Genomic DNA, 22,049 nt, shown 5'->3' with positions numbered 1-22,049 from the left:
TGATTCACAATCTTGTCAGGGTGCTTAAGGCATGTAGTAGCTTCAAGGCATGAATCGGGAGATCAGCTTTTCCCAAACAGGATTCCACACTTGTTCTGTGAGTTAAGGGTTTTCACAAGGGTTAGCCAGAACTATAACAGCACCTTTTTTTTCTCCTTGAAAAGTAAACTTGGCACATCTGTCACGTCTGAGGACTGGAAATTTCTGGCTTCACAGAGGAAAATGTGTCACTGTGGTGTGTGTTGTCTGACCTAACTATCCTAGAGATTTTTGTTCCATTTATCTCCTACACGCTTTATATAATGAAGGAAGTCTCCCTAGGCATGATCAACCACAGAGAGTGAGTAAAGCACAATGGTTTCAATCAAGGTTTCTGCTAACCCAAGTTAGTTGTTACTCTTCAGTCAAAGGTGCTCCTTTCACCTTGGCAACCAGTAATAATTATTTTCTTCACAGACATTGTGTAGATTTTTACTAGCCACTGGTCACAACCTTGTCCTTAAATTTGTAAGATGCTTTTTCTATTTTTGTCCTAATGTTTGATCCCTTTCAGAAAAATAAATTCCCTGTGACCTGAATTTCTGGAGTTCTGTGATGGTCTCCAATGTGAATATCTTGGTAGAAAATGCTACAGATTTCTTTGTATCAGCCAGACTGTATTCCCAGCATGTGTGCGACACAATTCCAGCAAACTTGGATTACTGCTTTTCCTGTGGAAATCTGTCCAGAGCATGAAGGAGCTACTAAAAGGATTGAAGAGAAAGCCTTAAAATTCATATGCTGCCCAGTTTATTATTACTGAATTATGTTCAAGAGCCCTCATTTCCAGGCACAGTACAGAAATTTGAACCCAGCTGAAGTTATTTCAAGGAGGGATGAGGAAGGCAGTGAAAAGCATTAGTGATGTTTTTGAAAACTCAGTTTGGTTTCCCTGAGTGCTCAACTTTGAGACTGTTTTCTAGGAAGCCTGGAGTACTCAAAAGTGGTCAGTTGTAGAGTTAAGGACCCTGGAAGCCCTGGCTTCTCCCAGCAGGTTGCAGCTGCCACAGGGTGGATGAGTTTCCTCCCATCTCCTTGGGCAGCATCCCAGCAGACTGCTCAGGGGCTGCTCTGGATGGCTCCTGGTCTGGGATGCTGGGAGCAGGAGTGCTGCTCTGCCCTGGAGCTGCAGGCTGTAAGGTCAGACTAGGTTATAGAAGGTCCAGAGATCTGCTAAGAGTCACAGTAGGAGGCCTTTTGTATTTGATGTCAGATTGATGTCAGACCGGTTTTTTGACTACAAGGTGTTAAATCTCTTACAAATCTTTGTCAGATTTTTTTTTTTTCCTTCCAGTTCTACAGTGGTCTGGGGGATGCTTCATAGAACCTGTCAAAGCAAACAGCAACTCCACCATAAAAATTGAGCATTTAAAGCACGTGCACAAAAGAAAGGTGTAGCAAAGCTTTTTTTTGCCACTGCATAATGATGTGGAGTGTCTTTTCCAACTAAACATTCAGTACAGGCATTTTTGATTTTTAGTGTCCTGCCTTTCTGTGAAGAGGGCTCGTGTGGTCAACACATGATCCTGAAGGTAATTTACCTTAAGGTTTTAATTGGGTTATTATTACTGACAAAATAAAGCAACACGTCTCATTTGAGCAGGTACAAATAGATACTTCTGCAGAGTTTTTTTTCTTCCTGTGCCTACTTCTGGTGGTGGTTTTCTGACAATTATCAGGATGGTCCAGGAGCAAAATATCTGGGGTGAAGAGAGCTTCATTTTCTCTAGGGCCTTCTCTTTTTCATTCTGTATCTACCTTTCTCAGACTGGAATATCATTATAGCAGTTTGGTGCCTATGCATATTTAGCTGCGGTTTTTTAGTTAAACATAAAATTAAAGACCCATTTTACCTTACCTGTGTGGCAAGAGGGAGTGAGAGGGTATGCTTTATATGCTACATGCAGGTTAGTTACTCTTTGGTAAAGAAGTGACAATAACCACACTGTTTATAAAGAGGATTCACGTTAAGGCAGGTCTGCAGCATTGGTCTGGTCTTTGCAAACAAATCATGTATCTGTCACAGCATTGCAAGCTACTTTTGTGTAGGCATGTGGCTGTGAATCTGGAATAGATCTTCCTTTTTATTTGAATTCTCTTACTTTCCTTTTCTCCTTCTGTTCCAATAATGCCACCACTTGGGTTAAATATTTCACTATGGAAAATCTTACATGCTAGAGGCAAGAGCTACTAAGACAAAAGAGGGTAAATAAGCAAAGGTAAAAATGTGCATTTTTAAATGTAGAGCAGCAAGGTCTAAAATGTGAGAGTTGCAAATGTAATTATGAAAATGTCAACAAATATGCAGATGTTTTATAATGGCTCTTACTGAATGAACTTGTACCCCAGCTGGCTTTTTAGAGATGAACTGTAAATTCGTTGCTTTTTTCTCCTGCTTGGGCTACTCCATACCACACATGCAGGTGTTATACTATTACTTTGAAACTAGCTGTAGAGATGACCCTGGTTCAATCTCCCTGGGACAGTGTAAAGCCTACATAAACAGAATAGGGATGTATTAGAAGCATTCATAATCATTCTGAGAGGCCTAGGACTCAGTCTGGAAATTAAGAATATGTCCAAGGTATGGAAAGCTTAATTGACAACCTTACAAAAAAAAAAAAAATGCAACAAGTAACCTGATAAATGGCACAGACTGTTAATTAGATGTCTAAATTTACCAATTGTGTCAGGAAAATTAGGACACTGGGGACAATATGTCCCTAAGCTGCTCACAGAACAACTACTGTACTACTTATTTATATTTATCTGATGAAGAAGTACGTGCTGAAAGGAGCACAGGCAGAAATCTCTCCTCTCTCACTAGCCTGAAGCTCCCAGGCCTCTCTTCTCACCAGGCCTCTGTGTCCTAATATTCCCTTGTCTGAACTGATCACTGTAATATGTAGCCACAGGAAATATTAAGCTGTTAAAGAATTTTGATACTATATATACAGGAGAGAACCATGGGGGACTTCTGAGCCTAATGCTCAGTGAAGACTACTTATAAATTCCTGTTTGTTTCATCAGGAGTTGGGCTGGGCCCACAGTGATGAGAGAAAGAGGGAAGTTAGACTCCCACTTACATTTCTATGATTTAAGTTTGTACATATTTAAATCAGTGTGTACTGCAGAATGTGGCATGTGTACACATGGGTATGATTTTGTGCATATTTAAATACATTTATAGCTAAATAGGCACACATTTACATCACACCTGCATGAGGACCCTGTTGCCCTGGCCATGGACATGCTTCCTAGCACACCTCCAGCCAGCAGGCAGCTCCCAGCCATGAGGAACACCATGGCTCCCTTCCCACACCTCCTGACATAGCCATTTGTGAGGGTCAGGAGAGATCATCATTTCAGTGATCACTAATTGTCTCTTAATTAGAAGCAACTCCTTAAATTTCTGAGCCAGTCATCCTTCCCTGTGTACCTGATTCTAGGCAGGGCTGACTACCTTAGAGATAATAACAGCGTTTTGAAAGACAGATTTGCTTATTTCTGAGAGTTGGAAGTGACAACTTTCTAGATGTATTCTCCCCAGAGCCTGCTTTGGGCTAGTTGATTTGTTTTTAATTCAGAAGGAAGTTGAGAAAGGACGTGTTTGCAGCTGGCTGGGTGTGCAGAGCTGGGTGCTGAAGGTGCCTGTGTGTGCCCTGCTGTTGTTTGGAGCCGATGGTGCCAGCAGCAACCACAGCTCTCTGTGTGCTTGGCTGCAGCCCTGCTCTCCTCTGCTTGCTGATGCAAGTGCTGCTGTGCCAGCCCTGATTTCTGCTGTGCTGAGCCATGTATTGGTTGGAGCTGCCCAGAATGGCTTGAGAGATGTGCCAGGCAAGTGGACATTTGAGTCCTTTGAAGGCAAGATCAAGTATTTAATGCAGGCTGCAATAAGAGGATGATAATAATAATAACAATTCATAAGAGTTACTGATTGCAGATCCAAGATGTAAAGGGGGACACGCTGGCATTATAGGGATGGGAAAGACTTGTATGGGATTTTTTTGCAAATGTGAGAGAAAGTGAGCAGTGAGAAAGCATAGTGCTGAGGTAGCTGGCAGGAATGTGCTCCTAGGACAGCCTTGGGAGAGAGATCCCTGGCAGTGGCTGGTGCTGATCCCCTCTATCCAACTGAGCTGATTCTCTGCACTTCTTGAGCAATCTACACCATCAATAGTTACTAACAGGGAAAAATAGTAGCTAGGCTAGATTTCAGAGTATAATCAAGTCCACCTGCTCTGCAGGCATTATCAAACAGAGCATTATGGACTTCTAGATTTGTATAGGTACATTTCAGGCATTGAATAAAGGTGGAGTGATGACATTTCTGCTATGAACACATTCTGCCTAGGAGAAGGGTGTTGAAAAAGAAAATTGCATAGCAGCCTTGCAAGATCTTTTTTCAATGTGGTGTTGTACAAGGAATGGTTTTGAATGAGTAGAAATTTTTTTAAGAGTTCAGATGAGAAGTTCTAAGGAGTTCTTGAAGTAAAAGTAGATTGGATCAAAAAAGTTCTGAATAAATTTACTGTATTCACTTTTTCTTTTCAACTTTGGTGTGCCTGATTTTCTCACTGAACAAAAAACAGTTCTCTACAGTTGATGTCAGATCAAAACAATCTTGTGTATTCTGATTTCAATTCCACTTGATCCAATACTGCCTGACTTGTGTCAATACTGAGGTGAGAGGTGTGGATAAAGGTGGATCAGAATGCAGGCAGCATAGCTGAAAATTGGTTAATCTCAAAGTAGCTAATATAGCTTGTTACCTCAACCTTAGCATTATCTCAAGGCTCCCAGCCTTTGCCCAGAAGAAAAACTTCTGTGGGAAAGACTCTGCATTCTACTGCTCCTTGGCAGCCCTTTGCTTCCACATTCCAACTGGAGTTCTAGGCTTTGTCACTCCCTGAAGCCTATGGGATATCCCATTCTTCTGGTGATCAGGAGGCTTGCTGACTGACCTTGTGCACAACAGTACTTTCTTTTTTTGCATTTAATTTGTTCTAGATGAGGGTAACAAGCAGAAACAGCAGGAAAGGCAGAGCTGTGAGGATCCAGCCAGATAAAGAAATTTCAACTTGACTTCTTGAGTTCTGTTGTGAGCTGCTGTTCTGTGGCATGGTAAACTCTGCATCTACTGGGGGAATTAAAAAGATGGGCTGGAATGAAATAGACTTTTCTCTTTTGGCCTTGCTTCAGAAAAATGAGCATTGCTTAGGATAGGCTGTGATTAAAATCACAATGACATGGAACGCTTGTCTTGAGCTTGTCTCCTAGGCCATGCTTGAATTCAGGGAGCAGCAACTAGAAAAAGAAGGAATGCCCAGGTGGGGTGTTGTTCATGCTTCTGTTCATATTTGGCTTTGACTACTTGTGCTAGTAAGACAAACTGGAATGTGGTGTCAACTAAACACATTTTTAGAAAATTCTGGTAACAAACATAAAATCAACTCTCAGGTCAAGATATTTAGTGCCCAGCTTTTTGCTTTTCTGACTCTCCATTCACTTTCTGGATATGTCTTGAGCAAGATAAGAACCTTTGGGCACCTTCATTTCTTTACTTTTCCTTTTTCATTTGTTTCAAACACCACTAGCCACATTAGGTAAGATTAAATTCTCACTGTCCTCTGTGTAACAGGAAAGTACCCTATTTAGAACCAGTTTTCAACCAATCTGTTAAATACTAGTGATTTTTGTTAAAGATTTCCGATAGAAGTACTAAGGCATTAGCTGGCATTTACAACTCTGCTTATTTAGAGAATATGCAAACTAATTGCTAGAGGAAGTATGTCTAACAGTACAAAAGATGTAGTTGTTAATTCCAGCTATTGTGAGTGGACTTGGGGGGAATTTTTGTTTTGCAGTTATAAAATTCAGGGCCTTGGATTTGACCATAATTTCTGCTTTACATTCCTGTATCCTGTTGCTTTTTTTTCCCAAGAATCACTGGACTGTATTTGTAATGACAGTTGTCTTTTCAGCAGCAGCTGGAAAAGAGACAGTGGTACAAGTGAGACAGGAGGTGGCAGAAAGATGTATGACTGCTGGGAGAGGGGTAAAAGGATTTCATTTTCCCTGCATGAGAAGAAAAACTGAAACCAGACAAGTGGACTTTTTAGTTATAAGACCACAACAAAATAGCATCATCATGGCACTCTGTATCAAAAATTCAGCTTTGTCTGAAATTCTGTACATCTTTGATGCAGTTGTCTAGATACGCAACAGTAAGACTACAAAGATAATTCAATTATCATGACAAAAATATTGTTTTAAATGTTATAACTAGTAAATCAAAATAAAATAAATGAAAATAAATAGTAGTAAAGAGAGATCAAATGAACAGTGGTATATATAGTTGATAAATTAGACACTCTTTTCACTCTTTCCTAAGATAGCAGACCAAGCATACAGCAAAGAAATGCAGATGCTTAAGTTGTTTTACAGTCAGGTCTCTAGTTTGTTTTACAGATTAAATACTTTCAGCTAAATGTAATTCATCAGTTGTGATTGCTTGTGTGGTGCAATTTGTGTTCATATGGTTGTGGGGGTTTTTAATGCAGTAAATTTTTGGGCCCATTGCCAAAACATGTTTTTCAAGAAGTGCAGAGTAGCTTCTCCTCCCCTGCATTTGTGAAGGTAGTTTTTAAACAACGATTTATCAAGTTAAGAAATAGAAACAGTACGTGTGATCAGTTGCAGTTCATGATGAATAAGCAGAATGTTCATGGTAGTGAATACTGATTGTGTTCAGTAATTCATGGGTAACTTGTAAGCCAGAATTTTTCCCTATGAATTGTTTGATGGACAATGGCTAATGTCTAACACATTCAGGAGAAACTGTGATTGTATCAAGCACAGTTTAGAAACAAAAGAGACTTAGGTTCATTGACTGCCTTCACAGCCTGGAGTAGCTTTTTATCAACACCATTTAGTTTTTATTCATGCAGCAATACTGGCAGCTCCTGTGACAGAAGTTTTAGAGATAGATAGACAGGTAGATAGACAGACAGACTGACTTAATCTGTGATGTTCAGCCTTCTCTACCACTATGGGTTTTGAATTTAACTTTTTTTTAATCACGCTCATAACGAAGATCCTTTTTAGAGTAATACCTTGAAGCTAAGATGGGAAGATGCAGGTATCGCTTCTCATTTTGTACTCTTGGTAAAATTAGCCAGTGGTTTGCTATTGCAGATAGTTGAATGAGTGAATATAACCTTAGGACATGGAGCTGTGGAGGTAACAAGAAAAGAAGAAAAAGCCTTTGTTTGGTGAACAAAGCATTCCTGTATCTGAACAAGAAAGCAGAGATTTTTTCCCTACACTGTCACACAAAAATTACCTGTCTGGAAATATAAACAGCAATAGCAAATAATTATTTTGAAAATAGTGTATGAACATTTGTGTTTGGGAGTCAATGTGTGAAATGCAAGAAATATGCAAGAAGGAAAAGGTTTTGGGAATCTGGGCTCTTGATGGTGCTCCTGCAATTTCAAGGTACATGGTTGTAGTAGCCAGCAAAGTAAGGTACTTTGTTGTTTTAAACACTATTCTAGCAATTTTCTCTGACTTTGTCCCAAAAAAATGTATTTCTTTATCTGATTGTACCAGAATTACTTCGTCTAAGATTCAAGAAAAAGAGGAGATTGCCAGGTTTTCATTGAATCCTTTTAAAGAAATTTTCTGGCTCACAGTTCATGACCAATACTATTGCAGACAGATATAACAGAACTGTATAGTTCATGTAATTGACTAAAACTTTCACTTAATTCTGATTTTTTTTTTTTTATTTATGAAGTGGGACCAAGGAAAAGTTTTTAGTATGTTCAGTTTAGCTTATCAACCTGATGAGAAAGCCTGTTGTTTAACGACTGGATGAAACCTTCCCCATCCTGAACATTGTCCTTCAGCTGCAGAGCCACGTTTTGTGAGTGTGTGAGTCCTTTGCTTTTTCCTCTATTGGTTAGTCACTCTCTCTTGGCATGAAAGTAGCAGTGGAGTCCTGGAGGGTTAGCAGTGTGGCTGGCTGGTTTTATACGTGCCATGTAGGATTACTCTTGCTGAAAATAATCAGTAACCAAAAGTCACAATGTATGAGAGCTGAAGATATTTTCTTGAGCTTAAACTCAGCTATAACTAATTAATTTGATTCCTAATAACTATTTTCAAAATTCACAAAAACCTGGTGACAGAAGAGCTTGGCAAACACAGACTGAAGTCCACCTTCCCTGAACAACCCCATTTCCTAGGTCCTGCTCCTGACATTTTGCTTTGTGTCAGGTTTGCTGTACTGAAGACAATGGGGAAGAGCTTCCTCTTGAGAGTTGTGGCAGAGGTTTATGCTTAATTAACTGGCAGAGGGTATGTCTGAGAGTGACAGACAGTGCCTCCTTCAGTCCCCAAGTGGTGTTAATTTCCTGCAAAATACAGGGGAACCTATTCCCATCACTATGTCCACACAACTCTTAGTGATGCTAATGAGAGCTGGGTGCTTGTGTCAGAGGGGAAATTGCTATCTGTGTGCCAGGACTGCATCCCAAACCACTGAACAGTGGAATTGCATCGCTTCTTTGTTATGTTTGTGTCTTTTAGCAGCTTCATTGTTTTTTTCATCTATTTCTGTAGCTATCATAAGCCAAGTTTTCCTAAGAAAACTACAATAATCTAGTATCAGTTTTGTCAGCATGCCACATTAAGTGCTTGATTTCTGGGGATTTCTGGGAAAATAGCAGAGGGGAATTTTGGCAGGTCAGACAGGTTCTTCTAGACTTGCTCCAAAAAAAAGGTAAATTTGTTTCATGCAGATAGCTGTTTGCTTGAAAGCTTTATTTAGTACAATATGAAAGTGATTCAACCCCCTCATCCATCATTGGAAGTCTCTGCTACCATCCAAGACACTTAAAGGAATCACATTTACAGTTCTAATTGATAGCCACTGTTTTGACAGGCAAACAGATTTCTCCTCCCAGTGGCTTCATGCAGTTGGCCTCCAGCAGACCTTACCATTAGCACAATTCTACTGAAAAGAATATACAAGCTAATAATAAATCTGTGGGGAAGGATATTAACCACAAACTACTACATCTAATTAGTAATGTACAATAGCCAAGGCCAGGGAGGGAAGGTATTATTTATCAGAAGAACTGGTTTTGACAGTTTAAAAATGCTAAAACATCTATTATTTGTTATGCCAAAACACATCTTTCAAAATACAGTATATACATAACTCCTCTCTTACACTGAATGTTAATGCTTTGTAAAAATGCCAGCTATGGTAAAGGCACAGAGGAGGAATTTGTGTTGCTTTAGCTTTAGAAATCCATTATGAAACCTAAAAGCAAGTCATCAAGTAGGGGTTTTCTTGGCTTTACAACCTCCCTTTCAAGAGCTCTCTCTCTCCCTCCTATGTCTCCCTTAGAAAGCTTCTCTTTACTGTGAATTCTCCTAGTTCAGAGTTTCTCAAGTACTCTGAGCCTGAGCTCAAATAAGGCTAATGCATCCTGCTGAGAAAGAGTGGTAGCTCAGCCACTGGAGAGATCTCTGCACATCTTCACTGCTTATTGCTGCTCAATGTCTCAGAAGCAAGAGTGCTGGTGCCCAAGACACATTCCCTTTGTGCAGTCTCCAGCAGAAATCCCCAGGAAAAGGTATTTCTGTAGCAGTGAAACAGTAGACCGTGTGAAAGGAGTGTGGAACAAGGAGGAGGAGAGAGTGTTGGGGAGAAGGAAATGAATGAGGAGAGAACTTAAAGGAGATGGGGGGAAATAGTGGAGGGGGAAAAACATCCTAGCAAACTGGCTGGAAAGTGAGGCAGATGGATATGAAGTGATAATGGAATCATAGCTCTGAGCTAATCAGTGGAGAAAGAGAATAGGACCTTTCAAATTGAGCACATAATTTTTACCCTTTGTGACTCAGTTTCTTCATATTGGATATGATGATACATGCTCAACATTAACTACTCATTAAAGTCACTACATTCCACAGAGTGGAACCTTCATGAGGACTGGCATGTTACCTCAATTGAAACAGGGAGGGGAGTCCTCTGTATTCCTGCTATTTTTCAAGGATGTTTTTCCTTGGAGATGTTGGAACCTGCAATGTGCAGGTTTGCTTCATGAAAGTCAGATAAGCCCCAGCAAATCCCCACCGTAGCGTGTAAGGGGAGGAAGGCACGTGATTTGGTTGAGAAGGTGAGCCCTGCAGTGGTGAGATGATTAGCAAGCCTGACACCTCAAAATATCATGGCTCTGAGTGCAAATGTAGCGGGTTTTCAGTTTTGTTTTGCAAATGTCGTATGTTTAATTTGCCTCATGAGTTTTGTATCTGCAGTTCTGATAATGTCACAGTTCTATATTGTTTTTCCATAGCCAAGAGGGCTGATCAAAAAGTTTTGTAATGCAACTGGAGATTCTCATAAAGTGCAGGAGTAGCTAAAATGCTAAGAAAAGCACTGAATACCATGAGAGTTATGATATGAGAAAAATGATAAGCCCTTCCTCTGACAAACATGCATAATACATATACATATACATGTAGCTGATACTTTAATGAATTCTGGGGTCATGTGGCTGGTAATAAGGGAGGCACCTAGCACAGGAGGAAATCAGAAACAAAAGAAAAAGTTCAGCAGCCTGTTTTTGTCATGTTTGGCACCCAAAGACCTCCCCTTTAGCTGGCTTCACTTGGTCTTTACCTGTCCCGCCTTGAAGTGGTTCTCAGCTACCTGCAGAGGGCTGGAGGTGCTGCTGGTGTAGAGGTGTGCTGGTTCTCATTTGACTGCAGGATTTTGAAAACCACAAAGTCAGCAAGTAGTTCTGGAAGGGCAGCTGGCGACACCAGCAACCTGCACAACCACTGTGTGTCTCCCACTTTGTCTTACTGACTGCACCCTAGAGGAATAGGTTCAGTCAGAAACTGCATTTATTTTTTGCTGCATGACAGAGAATAACAAATACCCAGAAAAATTAATAGCAACCCTAACTGCCTGCTTCTTTTTTCTTTCCCCTTCCCCATTCCTGGGACTATGAAATGGAAATTAAGAAACCAAAGCCAAGGGCTGGTTCTGTCCTTTTGCTTTGAATATGGAGTTACCATGCCCAAGACATGGATGGGATTATTGTGTTCCCCTGGGGTTGGCAGGTTGCCATTTACAGACCCCTTACAGGGAAGGTACAGCAATGTTTCTCTGCACGGTTTGGAACAGAATTAGTATTCACTTCAGAAGAAATTACATGCTTGTAAAGGGAAATCAGGAGGGGTAAGTAACTGCTGCTCTGTGGAAGCAGGGACAAATAAGAGTATATGGGAATAATTTCTTACTTTGGTAGAGGGTAATTCCACAGTCTGGACAAACAGGCAGTGCTTGTTTCATTGGAGAGACCATAAATTGATTTTTTTTTTCATTCTTCTGATCAAGCTGTAAATCACAGCTGTCCTTGTTTACTGCAGATTTTTCTTTTGTGGTATATGTAACAAAGGATGCAGAATTCTTGTCCTGGTGACCAAAAAGACTAGCAATGTGGTCACTGGATGATTAAAACATCATTTCATAGAAACAGGTGCATAGCTGCCATTGAACATTATGATTTGCCTGGTCAGATAATAGCAGTATTGACCCCTTTTCATAAAGGTACTTCCAGGACTCAGACTACCTAGCATGTTTTCTAAAAATAAGCTCCTTGAAATATAAAGGATGACCCTTCACAGATGCCTTCTGTTGTCTATGTAATACTTGATGAGTTATTCCATTCCATTGGTTCAGTGGATGGACTTGGTGGGTTTACACTTCAGCTCGGGTGGCCCAGTCTTAGGATGCAATCATGCTCCTTGGATTTTGTCTTTGGTGCTTTTTTAGACTGCAGAAGATTTTGCGTATGATTCAGATGAACAGAAGTGACCTACTGGTAAGAATTTCCTAATACCTAATTATCAGAATGAGTTACAGTAACTCACCTCTGTCTTTTTAAGAGCAAGATCTACATTTAAAAAATAAGAGTATGGAGGACTCAAAGTCTTTGGGAAGATGGGTGAGAAGATTTTGGCATCTCTATTTAAATTACCTCCGTTCTGCAATTTCTAGGCAAAAGATCAGCCTCCTGCATGTCACATGGGAAGCAGCCTATAGTCTTTTATCTGGTACTGAAACACAGATAATATCCCAGGCAGTGATACCAGGAATGAAGATTTTCCTTTATTGCTGTCCACATGGTTGAAACTCTCAGAGTAAACTTCAAACTTCACTGTGTAATTTAGGGCTTCCGTTTGACATTTCGTTTCTGTGCGTGACCCTCTCCACTGAAGATTATAGATTATTTACCTGGGAGGTGTTACAGCAGGCAGCTTCTCAGATTCAGTGCTGGGAATTCTTTCAGTAGCCCTTAAGTCTGTGCACAATGTGACAATCCAAGCATTAATACAAATGTGATTAAGTATCTTTTCTCAGCTTTGTTTGCTTTGTTCTACTGATGCCTACAAGTTACATAATAAGTAGCATGTACTGGGTCTGCATTAAAGGCAGTTTCACATTGTAGCAGAATTCATGGCAAATTTATTTTCCTTTTAGCAAAACTTCAGTGGGGAAAAAAACTGCACTGTTGATTTATTTTGAATGAACTCACAGAAGGCTTACTAAGTGTGCCATGTGGAAAGCTCCTTGAAGTGCTGAGGGTTAATACTCTCTGCTCTTAATTTCAAATTCCAGATAAATATGTTTTCAGCTTTGATCTTATCTGGACTAATTCTTTGTCAGTGTACTAATTAATTCAGCATGCTGCAGAAAAGATGCTAATTTGGGCATCAAAGAAATAAACGGGTGGGGGGAGGTTGTGTTTAATCAGAGTTTTTAAAAGATAAGTTTTACTCCCATTAGACTGGTTCTGGAAGTTCAGTCATTTTAGTCTGGCTCCAGCAGTCTGATACAGTAAATAAAAAATAAATTCAAAAATTAAAAAATGGCACTTGTTTGATTAATTCTGATGTAACAGGAGCATTATAAGGTGGAAATTTTATATTTGCAACTTCTGCATAACTGCTCTTTTCCTGCTGATCATAATGATTTTAACTCTGATCGCAGCATTAGCATAATGTGGTTCATCTCCCATAATAATTGGAAGATGGCTAAATACGAGGATGCTCACATTCATGAAGTTCAGCTGCATTTGTGAAACACAAATAATAATTGCAGAATAGCACACTTGGACAATTTGTTCCATGCCTCCACTGATGTAATAAATCAGAGGTTAGGTATTTTTTTCCCTTTTCGGGGGAGCTGGTTTTGGTTGCTCTGTTGTTTGCCATGGAAAGCTGTTGTTTTTGCTGTCCTCCTCTTGCTGCTGCCCTGGGAGTGAGCCATAGTTGTGTGAGAACAAGGAAGCAGCAGCCTAGCTGCAAAAGTCTTTCCTGCAAGCAAACCTCACCAAATCTAACTAAAAGTCCTTTTTTTCTCTCTTTATTCACCAGATCTCTTTCCAATTTACCCAAGAGTGTTGGTGTTGTACAGAGCACTGCCCCAGAACTGGAGGCACTCCCCACCCTGGAGCAGGGAGCAGCAGGGGCTGAAATAGCCCTCTCATGTGTTCATCATCTAATTTGCACCTTCCTTTCACCCTGCCAGAGCAGGGAGATTGGGTCAAAACCTGCTCCTGGGCGAGGCTTTGCTGTAATGTGTTTTGTACATGGGAAGGGCATCTCCATGTTGCTGGGGCTAAATCCTCCACAGAGGGAATGGGATCCACTTTCTGGCAGAGGACCAGGAAAAGAGATTCTCAACCCCTCCTGTCCACAGCCCCCCAGCACAGAGTTGCCCTTTTACCATATGTATAACTTGTGCACAGAGGCATTTCCATCTTCTGGGATATTGATGACGATTTGAACATTCTTGCCCAGCCCTTGCTGTATGTGCTCCATTCTCAAATTTTCAAACGTTTTACCAAAACCTGTTCTTTTCTTCCTGTAATTTTTTTAGCTGTTGCAAAGCTCTTGATCCCACTGGTGTAATACTCAGTGGCACACTTTTCTGCCCAGTAAGTAAACATTTAGTAACAAACCTTTTAGGTATTTAGAGAGCCACTAAAAATGTGAAAGATGTATTTCATTAATGCTGCTATTAACATAAATGTAAAATGAGCCTGGCCTGTAATCACCATCAAGTCTGATTCACTAAGGATCTTTACAGCAATGTTTAATACTCTGTAAAAGTGTGTGTATGAAAGCAATTAATCAAAGCACAGTGCTGCTTCTAGAGTATTTCTTCTACCATAAAAGCTGAGTGATAAAATAACTTAAAACACACCGCAGTAGTGGCAGTTAATAAGCTTTTTATAGTCCCTGTGTGGATCTGAAAATCATACCTTATTAGTATCTTTATCTTTCTTTCTCACTTATTCATTCTTACTCACATTTAAATTTAATTTTAAGAGTTATTTCTAGCCTTTCATAAGGGACCTGCTTTAATAATCTCAGCATTTTTCCCCATTTTGCTGTGAAATGACTGAGAGTCGGAGCTTTTGTTATATGTACTTTACAAATCACTCCGTTTTTTTACAGATCATTTCTGGAGATGTCAAGATTTTCTGACAGTGTTAGCTTTGTGTCTTGCTTCACTGTGTCATAGGCTCTCTTGAATTATTTTCCCACAGATGTTTGTACTTTCATTATGTACCTTGTTAGCTGCAGTGGAACCTCCTGATCTTGGGCAACTGAATTAGCTAAGAAATCCAAATTGCTGAATTTAGTCAGCAAGCTGCTTCAAGGTTCCACCCACCAGATGTTTCTGCTGCTTAGAAGTCTGGGACTTTATAGACCTGCCTGCTTTTTAATCCTTGAAGCAAATATCAACACGTTTGAGATCTGGAAGCCCACAGCTCCACACAGAAACGAAGTGTTGCCATGACCACAGCTTTAGGTCTTGCATGCAAGACATTTATCCCAAGTAATAACAGAGCAGGTCTGTAGTAAGTTTGTTTTCATTTTTATCCCTTAGAATCCTTGGAAAGAAGCATACATATGCTTTAATGTTGTAGCCAATAGAATGGCAATAAATACTACAAGACAGCATACATTTGGTATTCAGAGACTTTATTTCCTTAATGTTTCTGAGGGGAACAATTTCAGTTGTTTGCAGGGCATGCTTTGAAATTAATAGAAATAGGATAATGCCTCAGTCTTGCACAGCATATTTTCAGCAGTCTTTGGGCTTTTCCCAAAAGCACAAAGCACTCAAAGATCTGTTCACATAAAGAAAATCCCTTCATGTTTTTATTTACATAACTGTGCTCTCAGTAGTTGGGATATTAACTTTCCCAACTGAAAAGTATACTAAGGTTAACAGGGCTGTAACATCTTTAACAGTGCTTCCCAGGCATTTACAGTGGATAATCAAAGAACTGGGGCACTCATTCAACCTGGGAAGGCATGGATTTATTTCCTTACTGTCATTGCTATGACCAGTGTCTGCATTTGACATAAATTGATTATAGATGGCCAGAGAATGAGAAGATACAGCTGATCCATTTGTTTTCAGGTCTTCTAGTTATATATCTCCATTTGTTTTAAGAGGTTTTCAGAGTAATAAATCTATCAGATATTAAGTTGAAGAAAATTTGACCGTGCACTAGTATAGCAAAACAGATATTTTAAAAATCTGTGTACCATACAATTTTTCATTAATGTTTTTATTCTGCTGACAATAGTATTAATATAGAAGGCAGATTTTACCACAGTCCAATTATTCATTGCTTGGAGAATTGGCATTTTCAAATCCTGAAGCCATTCAGTTTCCATAGAATTTTAATATGGATTTGATTAATTCCATAGTATAATTTGACAACAGATTTTATCCTGTTCTTGTTGAAATCAGTGGAGGCCCTCATACTGATGTCAATGATAATATGATCAATCCTGATTTGATCATGCAACAAGTACTCTCACTATCTTTTTTTGTTGTTGTTGCTGTTCCAAGAAGCAGTAGAGGCAATTTAACCTGTAGTGCTTAATAAACCCATGCAAAATTACAATGGCTGGAAGTTAATTTTGTCATCAGAAGCCCATGGCAATTGGAACACATCAGTGAGCAGACCATAACTTTTAGGACAGGGTGTATAAATCCAGGCGGAGATGATATTGGGTTCTTTGTGGTTTAATGCTGTCTGTGTATATTGCTTTTCCTAACAGTGTTAAATTTTGTGCTGCTTTTATTTTCTAATATTTGTGCAAGATTTTTTTTAGCTGAAAAACATAATAATAAGAGAATGGAATGAAAACAATAATAATAAGAGAATGGATTTTTATGGTATAGCAATGTGCAGAACAGGCCCAAAAAAAAAAAGAAAACCTACATATGAATACTTCCCTAGCCTTGAGCTATATGCTGCATACTTAATATAACAAGTCAAAATTGTCAGCCTGCACAAATCCTGTCTGAAGCAAAAAATTACAAAGAAATAGTCACAGAATCATGTGATGGTTTGGGTTGGAAGGGACCTTAAAGACCCAGTTCCACCCTGCCATGGGCAGGGACACCTCCCACTGTCCCAGGTTACACACAGCACTATCCCAGCTGTGCTTGAACACCTCCAGCAACTCCACAGTATCCCTGGGCAACCTGTTTCAGTACCTCACCATCTCAGTCAGCAGTTTCTTCCTAATATCTAATCTAAACCTACTCCTTTTCGCTTAAAAACCATTTCCCCATGTCCTACCACTCCTTACCCTTGGGAGAAGTCCCTTTCCTTCTCTTTTGTGGCCCCCTTAGATACTGGAAGGTGCTGTAAGGTCTCCCTGGAGCCTTCTCTTGTCCAAGCTGAACAACCCCAGCTCTCTCAACCTTTCTTGCTAGGGGAGGTGCTTCAGCCCTCTGACCATCTTTGTGGCTTCCTCTGGACTCACTCCTGCAGCTCCACATCTGTTTGTATGTTGGAGCTGGATGCAGCACTCAGAATGGGGTCCCATGAGTGTGGAGTGTAAGGGCAAAATCACCTCCCTCAACCTGCTGCCCACACTGCCTTTAATGCAGCACAACAACAAAAGTTGTTTTCATCAAAACCAACTCATTATTCCCAGTTTGTAATTACACTGAAACTTGCCAAATTTATGGCAAGAACAGCTCTACCAGCAAACAGCACTGTTTTTGTAAAGTTTGTCATGTTGGCAGTTATTGCAATCAAAATTGTCACTTTATTTTATTTGAAATGTATTTCTCCAGTAAGCAAGAAATAATATCTAGACTTGAAAGGGACACATGTTAAAGACTATTTTTTTTTTTACATTTCTCTTGAGTATGCAACATATCCAACTTCAACTCCCTGCAGCAATACAAAGTGCCCAAGAATAATGTTTTCAAAATCAATACATGCTACAGTCGGGTATGAAACTCCAGAAACCTATAATTGAAACTGTGAGAGAAAAGCAGGCAGCCTGAATATAAACAAAGTACCAGAGCTGGATTATGACCAAGATGCAAGTGCTAATATGGCCCCTTGAGAAAACTGCCATGAGATCTTCCCAGCATGAGCAAGTGTCAGAAAGCAGGGGTGTTTCAGGAGCAGCCTGCTGGTGCTCATACCCAGGTGATTTCTTGTTTGGCTGCCTGTAGAGAGTAATATATGCAGAGTTTCATTTGGCTTTTCTTTTTCACCTGGGTCATTTCATACCTGTGCACCACCTTACTTTGTTTCTCCTCACTCTGTGTACAACCTTTGTCTCTCGTGTTTCCTGACTGCTGCCTTCACTGCCACCACCACCTTCTGATGGGGTGTATGACTCCAGTCTCCTGGAACGGTGGTAGTGAAATCAGTGTGTTGCCCTACACTCAGAAAGAAGAGAAGCATGGAAAGTGTATACTGTATTTCTGAAAGCGCTGAAATAAGTAAGGACCATGAAAAAAGGACTGAAGATTGTTTGTAGACAAGGTGTATGTATTTTGTGAGCAAAGAATGCGAGATACCATCTATCTCTATAGCAACACATAGGAAACCATGCACTCCTTGGGCTCTCTCTGCTCCCCAGCACAGTCCCTGACAGACATGCAGTAAAGCATCTCATGTTACTACCTGTAGTATTTGTCCTTTTTTATTAGTACCACATGCTATGTGTCTGTCTTTCACATCCATCATTCCCTCTCTAAACAAGTTCTTATTGTCTGGAAAATTTGCTGCAGAACTCCCAGTAATTTCATTTCATTACAAGCTCAGAATTATTAATTAAATTCACAAAAAATTTGGATCATTATCTTATGAGCCTGACTATTTGCAAAATTTCTGCATTTGTCTGTGGAGAAACAAAGTCAATGATTTACAGCTTAAGGATGGTCACAATAGTTCAGCTGTTCCACTTGAGGCAGTTTGGGCTGACATGAAAAATAAAAAGTGTAAAAAAAAATCGCATGGGCAATGCTGCAGGCTTTCACAGAAGAGTTTGCAGTTTTGAGTTAGAGTAATTAGCTTGCAATGTAATATATTTAATCAAGAAGTAATTACTTTTCTTTACATAGTTGTGATGCATATAAGGACACATTAATTTGCAGGGGAAGACACAGGTTGATCATTTACTTGTGGGACTGAGAAATTTAAACTCGTGAAGAGGAGGGGAGGTTTTTAAAGTTTTTGTTTGGTTCATGATTCATGAGTGTATTTGACCCCAGTATTCTGTCTAACTCCACCAGAAATTAAATGTAGCTCCCCAGTTCAGCCACCTTTTATAGGCTGGGTAAAGCACACTTGTTATGCATATTTGTACAGTGTATAAAACAACAGTGCAAACCCCAAACCCACTGGGGCCTCTGGAGGACTTTCACAGCATAAATATTACATGATAGTATATTACTAGGCAGAAAGAAAACCCCAGAAGTTTAAAAAAAAAGCTCTTATGAACTGTCTAGGTTTGTACTCTTGGAACAAAGCAAAATTTTATCCTTTCTGATTGCATCCTCATTTAAAGAAAGAACAAATCCTAAAATTAGGGCATTGTGAATGAGAGACAGTAGTTACTGGTAAGAGCAGAACAGTAGTGCAGTCTGGGTGCAAACACCACAACCACTGCAGATGACTTTCAGAGAGCTGTTGTGTGGCAAGAGGAGCCTTCAGCCACTTCAAAATGTGCCATACTCCAGCTCTGCAGTGCCCTGCATTTCAGATTTGACAGGGCTTTTCAACTAAATTTCAAGCAATAGCTTTCAAAAGTACAGGGTCCAAATCAATTTGTAACCAGTCCTTCCTCTTGCATGTGGCCCAGGTAATACTGATAACATATCTTGCAATGTGGGAAATTTATGAGTCTCTAAGATAAAAACTCGGTGTTTTGATTGCCTAAAATTTCTGTGGTTTATGGTAGATAAGTACTGTTTTTTCTTCTGTAATTATTTCCTCATGGTTCCTTCTTTGATATCTTTAACAGATTTGGAAAGAAAAAAGAAGATAAAAGTGGGAAGGCAGATCAGAAGGGGACTCCAAAGCAAGGCATGCTTAAAGAGGAGGAGCTGGAGAAAATGAAAGATGAACGTGAAAGGTGAGAAATGGCAGCATCCTTGTTCATCAAGTGAAAAACTTCAAAGCAAGGGGTTTCCTGAAGGAACAGCCAGCCAACCTGTCCCAGACAATGCCCACTGCTGTCAGGTCTGGCCAGCCAGAGCATTAGACTAGTCCTGGCCAAGTCAGAGCTGCTGTGTGACAGGAGCTTGTTGTTCTCCTGGAGTTTTTGTGAACATCACATTCATATCCCAGCTTCTGCTTTAGCTGGTAAAGGTCAGTTCCTTCAAAACCTGTTTCACCTCTGCCCATTCTCAAGGCCTGATTGTAATCCCTGATTTAGTCATTTTCTCCTCTACTTCTGTCCAGCAAGAACCTCCTCCCTTCTCTCCTGACAGCTTCTGCCATTTTTTTCGAGCACTTCAGACCTCTTTGGCTTCAGCTGGCTGTGCCATCAAATAGTAGTTTTTGTACTTTGGTATCTTATTTTCTGCACAGTGTTTGCTGGTAAGCCACCTGTTGCAGAAATATGTATGCCACAAATGTTGGATGTGCAGAGAAAACACCTGGAAGAAATCAGGTTCAGATGGTTAAAATCAGTCTGCAGAGGCAGGAGTCTGCCAGCAGTGGGGTGGACGAGAGGGGCAAGGCAAGAAGCTGGGTGTGTGCCTGCTAGGAGTTGCATTTCTGAGGTAATACCCTGGGAGTCTGTCCTGTTCATAAAATACACTTTCCCATGCCCAGTCTTAGTGAATTCCTTACCTTTCCAGATTAAGAGATTTTAAGAAACTAAGTTTTCTGCTTTTCCCCATGTCTACCCTTCAGAAACTGGAAACAGTTTGTCAGTGTCAACAAAGTACAGAAAAATCCACTTTGCCTTTCCCCACCTCATCCAGAAAATCCTGCTGAAAAAGGTCTTTGTTTCCCTCTGATGGCTGCTATCAGAAAAGTTAAAGAACCCATAGTTTCTGACTCTCAAGAAGTATTTTCAAATTCTATAAAGCTTTACAAGTCATAATAATACATTTTGTCAGTGCAAGCAGAAAACTTTTAGAGGTCTCTGTCCTCCACTGGAGCATCCCACTCCTGGGAGAGGGAATGGAAGCAGACATGATTCCTTTTGGCCAGACAGTGTTTCCACACTGGGCAACCTTTGTGGTACTGCTCAGTGTCCAGGGAAAAGACACCCTGCTTTCATTTGAGCCATGCAGTGCGTGGTCAGCCCTATAAATGGTATCTAATGGATTTGATTGGGAAAAAAAGTCAATCCAAACCCTTGAAGTCTGCTGCTAATTTTTACTATTTTAAAAGCTAGCAAGGTATCTAGTTACTACAGTGCTGCTACTGGATATGCTTAGCCAGTGCTTAAGTATTTAGTTCATCTAAGTTGAGTAGTGTCAGGAGAAACTTTGTACCATTTGTTTTAAAATTTCTGTGCCGTGTCCTTGATTTTGCCAGATTGATGAGTGCCTTTATATTAAACTGCTGACTCCCAATTTGGATACTGGCAATTTGAGAGGTATGTGTCCTTCATTTTAAAGAAGCCAGTGTCTTTTATTAGGATCCTGGCAAGCTAAGAAGCATGTATCCCATCTGTTAAAGGGCCAGTGTCACTTACTAAAATGTTGGCAGGCTGGAAGGAATGAACCCTTCTGTCTAGAGGTCTAACGTTCCAATTGGACACAAGATAATTGTTCTTAATATTTCTTTAGCACTGTGTGCTTTTTTTTAATTACAGTCACTGATTGACAGTAACTTGGTACGGCTGCATTAGAAACTGGCAGCTCAATGTCTTCATCATTCTGGTTTCTCTAGTAATGATTTCAGTTTTGACCTGGAAGAGTTTGTGACTGAAATGGAGAACAGCAGGTGTGTTGAGAAGTGGATGAACCAAGATGATATTTTTAACTCACTTATTTGATTCTTCTTCTGTAAGGCACAAGAATAGGAATATCACACTTTTGTATCAGGTAGTATATCTTATATCTCTGGGGGATTCAAATTATTATTATTTTTTTTAATCCCAGAAAAATAGTGAAGAGATTTTCCCTATGTTATCCTCAAAGGAATGAAACGTACTGTAAAAACAAGCAATTTGCTTCAAATTTCTAAATGAAGTAAGAGCATGGCTGTGATAAGCCACGTAAGACTACCTACAGGCTTACTATTGAACCCTTCTTGAGACGGTTATAAAGTAGAAAAGGCTTTATTTTTGTTCAGGGAAACTATATAAAGAAGCTACTTTTTGTATATGGGTAAAAACTGTTTGGAAAATTGATTAAAATCACTAATGACACATTACCTGACTTGAAGGTAGATCAGTCCTTTTGCTTAGTTGTTGACTGTTCACCTAATGATGATGCTCAGTGAGACAGTAAAGACAAGTTTTATAACTCTGTCCCAAGATTTAGTAATTCCATATTGTAATTCAAGTCCAAGATTTTAATGCACATATTGGCAAAGAAAACCTTGTGGCACATTCACACCATAGATCATCTGCTCCTATGACTTCACTAGCTGCAATCCTGCATACTTGGTCTTGTA

At 39.9% G+C, this 22,049-nt stretch overlaps 1 protein-coding gene across 1 annotated transcript in view; it reads left to right on the top strand.

Annotated features, from left to right (window-relative positions):
• The window catches only part of PARD3B (par-3 family cell polarity regulator beta), a 394,443-nt gene that overhangs the window by 279,198 nt on the left and 93,196 nt on the right, over nucleotides 1-22,049 (top strand). The window contains exon 19 of the mRNA XM_033064800.2: nucleotides 19,435-19,545. Within this exon, the coding sequence (XP_032920691.1) occupies nucleotides 19,435-19,545 (111 nt within the window). The remainder of the gene's footprint in view (nucleotides 1-19,434; nucleotides 19,546-22,049) is intronic.

The sequence above is a fragment of the Catharus ustulatus genome, chromosome 7, assembly GCF_009819885.2.
Source record: "Catharus ustulatus isolate bCatUst1 chromosome 7, bCatUst1.pri.v2, whole genome shotgun sequence".
NCBI lineage: Eukaryota > Metazoa > Chordata > Aves > Passeriformes > Turdidae > Catharus > Catharus ustulatus.
This window is presented reverse-complemented; position numbering and strand designations above follow the sequence as displayed.